General features: G+C 38.0%; 1 protein-coding gene across 1 annotated transcript; it reads right to left on the reverse strand.

The window, feature by feature from the left end:
- Nucleotides 1–262: 262 nt before the first annotated feature.
- Nucleotides 263–911, reverse strand: LOC306876425 (protein reprimo A-like). Its single transcript, XM_079427567.1, has one exon. The coding sequence runs from the start codon at nt 801–803 to the stop codon at nt 492–494; it is 312 nt and encodes a 103-aa protein (XP_079283693.1). The 5' UTR covers nt 804–911; the 3' UTR covers nt 263–491.
- Nucleotides 912–3,171: the final 2,260 nt, after the last annotated feature.

The raw sequence follows: 3,171 nt of genomic DNA on the forward strand, positions 1-3,171 counted from the left end.
AGCACATATAGGGTAATAATAAAAACAAATAAGACAGAAAAAAAAAACATTTTAATCGAATTTATTGTATTAAACATGGTGCTTTGATCTTGCTAAACAACAAATAATTAGTTCGTGCAATGCTTACAATGTGCTTTACAGATAGGAGATCCATAACCATTACAAAACAGTCAATATGTGCAACAGCTCCCCTGTGTTTGCACATATCAATATTTTCACTGACAAATGTAAGACTCCACGCCTGTATCTGATTCGAAAACTGGGTGGTTCGTGTCATAATGTGTTGAATGTAAGAGCAGAAAGGCGTGTGCGCAAAATGGAGAGAGTGCGTTAGTTGATTCAGTTGATTTCCAAATAACAGTTTTTTTTTTGTTTTTTTTAAGCGAGCCAACTAACACTGTGTCCTGGTTGCAAAGAGGCCATCGAAATACATGTCCATCAGGTGGTACACAAACTTCATGTCATGCCAGTGCATAATTCTCGTCATGTCTCTAGTACGCACCCCCGATGACCGCCTCTACCTCTTTGGAGGGTCTCCGGTCCGTTACCAAAAAGTTGATCATCCCTTCCGACTTGATCAGCAAGTTACAGCCCAGGAAAAAGATCCCGAAGACCACGGTGAGGGAGAGGACGCACATCACCGCTATCTGAACTATTCTCATGATGAAGAGGCTCCTCTCATCCGGAGCGGCCGCCGTGAAGCCGTTATCCGTCACCACCGAGGAGAAGTTACAGCACAGGAGGATCTCATCAGTCCGGTTGGAGAAGATTCCGCTGTCCGTTTGGTTAAATGTAGTATTCATGTCTACTGTTCAAAAAAACTTCCAGAAAGAATACTTTGAAAAGTCAGAGAAATCAGGCAGTTCCGATCTGGGAGTCTGAACACATGAGAAATTGCGTAAAAAGTGTCCGTAAAGTCAGGCGCACCGATCCAGCGTCTCTTCATTGGCGCACTGGCGTCCCATGACGCGCTCCTGCTCTGATTCACTGTAACTACACAGAGCTCTTCTGCTCAACATCACACCTGCTCAGTTAAAAGCACCGAAAGAGCCGATGGGAGGTGACTGCTATTCCCCTCACTCACAAGTTATGCCTTGTGGCGCTATCTACAGCAAAAGTAGTAGTATTGCAGTCCTCCGAGGAATATTTAAAACAACAGACAGTCTAATAATCACGTAATAAGCCTTGTGAGTGCTTAAGTATAATCTTTATTTTCAAAATGCATGGTTAAAAATAATTAATTACTCAATTATTATAATTAACATTAATATGAAAAATCATTTTAAAAAATGCATATTTAAATTTACGGGTTTCAAAGTTTATAGCCCTGACACAGCAGCTCTAGAGGCTCCTGCTAAAGATTTTCTGTCACTTCTGAACCCGCTATGGCCTCCCTGTCATGAACTCAAGCCTTCTGCCATCTGCCAAAGAACTTTAAGTGACAAAAATGGAGCTTCTAAGCTAAATCATATTTGCTGTAGCCATCTACCACTATAGAAGATTGATGCATCTACGATGACTTCTGAAAACCTTATAGATGAGAAGAGGGTCCATTAGTCTTCCGTTGTGATCAAAATTCACCTTTAAGGTTCACACCATTATAAGGTCCTGTGTCTAAATAATATTGTTGTGGAGAGCATCAAAATAACATTTGTACCATATATTTACTGTACTCTGAGCATTTACTTAAAATGATTGTTGTCGTCAACAACCAAGACACATGAGTCAACTGTTTTGCCATTCTCTGCTATCAGGACAGTCATCATAAATTAATCAGGTTGATTTTAAAGATGTGACTTTTTATATTTCACAACAGACAAGAGTGGCAGTGCTGTATTTGAGTGTTTGAGCGTCAAATTCCAGCTTAGATCACATTTGAGTAAAAGTCTTATAATAGATTGCAAAATAACCACACAATGGATGCAGTAATCAGTGTAGCTGTTTGGACAAAATGTATTTTAGATTTGGTCCATATTTCATAATTCCATTACATTATCTATGACATTACTACTTATTTATATTATGAAACTATTACTTGTTATTTATTCACATTATTTATTATTATCATTCATTTATTGCAGATTGCTTGCTTGTCAATAGTAATGTTTGTTCTGTGTACGTATATAAGATACGTATCCAGCTCAAAGTATATAAGAATGAAAAACCCAGGAAAATCAGAGGCAACTTTTCCCCATGCACCGGCAGCTACACAGAAGTGTTTCATGATATCAGATCAGAGTAAGTTAAGTTAAGAGCACATATTCCATCATGAATCAGGTCATGAATGTGTTGAGTGAACAAAAATAAGTTGTTGTTGTTTCTTCTTCTTCCTCTTCTTTTTCTCCCTTTGTCACTTAGGAACAACATAGATAGTTATTAGACTTGTGTAGAAGGCTCAGGTCTGGTGAAACCTGCAGACAAATCTGACCATAAACTGCATGTGAGTAGAAAGCAGATTTGAACACTGAAGATGATGATGGTCACTGGAAGACATTGGGACTGGTGAGGATCACCATCATGGTTTCTGTGGGCTGGACACCGCAGTAGTGTACTTAATTTAGCACTTCATAATATACAATTTTTTTTTCCCTTCACAAGTGTTCAAGTGAAAAGTAAGAGGTGACATTACAGTTTATAATTATCCTAACAATCATATAGTTTCTGTCAGTTGTATATTTCTGAACATTCCTTTGGAAAATACTGTAATAATCCAGTGAGATGTTTGTTTGAGTCCTGCAACAGATGGTATGACCCACACATCATCAAGTCACTGAGTCAATCTGGGATTACATGAAGAGACAGAAGCAACTGAGACAGACTAAATGCATAGAGGAACTGTGGTAACATCTCCAAGACACTAAGGATATTTTCAAAAACAATGTCATAAATGCATTTTATCAATTAACTTCTATTACAGGCTACATCAAATCAATATTTGGTATGACCACACTTATCCTTTAAAACATTTTTTTTCTTATACATTTGCAGACAGTTTTAAAGGTACTTTAAAGGTGCATGGATCTCATAATATTATTTATGTAACTGCAATGTAAATGCAACTGAGCTGCATTAAATATGTGACCCATTGGAAATCAATGCTGGTTGGAAATCAGTGCAACCTAACTTTCTCTCTCTGCGGTTACTTTATCATGGTGTCCGACCAAACAGTAG

This window comes from Barbus barbus, assembly GCF_936440315.1.
Source record: "Barbus barbus genome assembly, chromosome: 10".
NCBI classification, from domain to species: domain Eukaryota; kingdom Metazoa; phylum Chordata; class Actinopteri; order Cypriniformes; family Cyprinidae; genus Barbus; species Barbus barbus.

What these genes read in the sequence shown, in the direction of transcription:
- LOC306876425 (XM_079427567.1), bottom strand. Translation starts at nt 803, where the DNA reads ATGAATACTACATTTAACCAAACGGACAGCGGAATCTTCTCCAACCGG.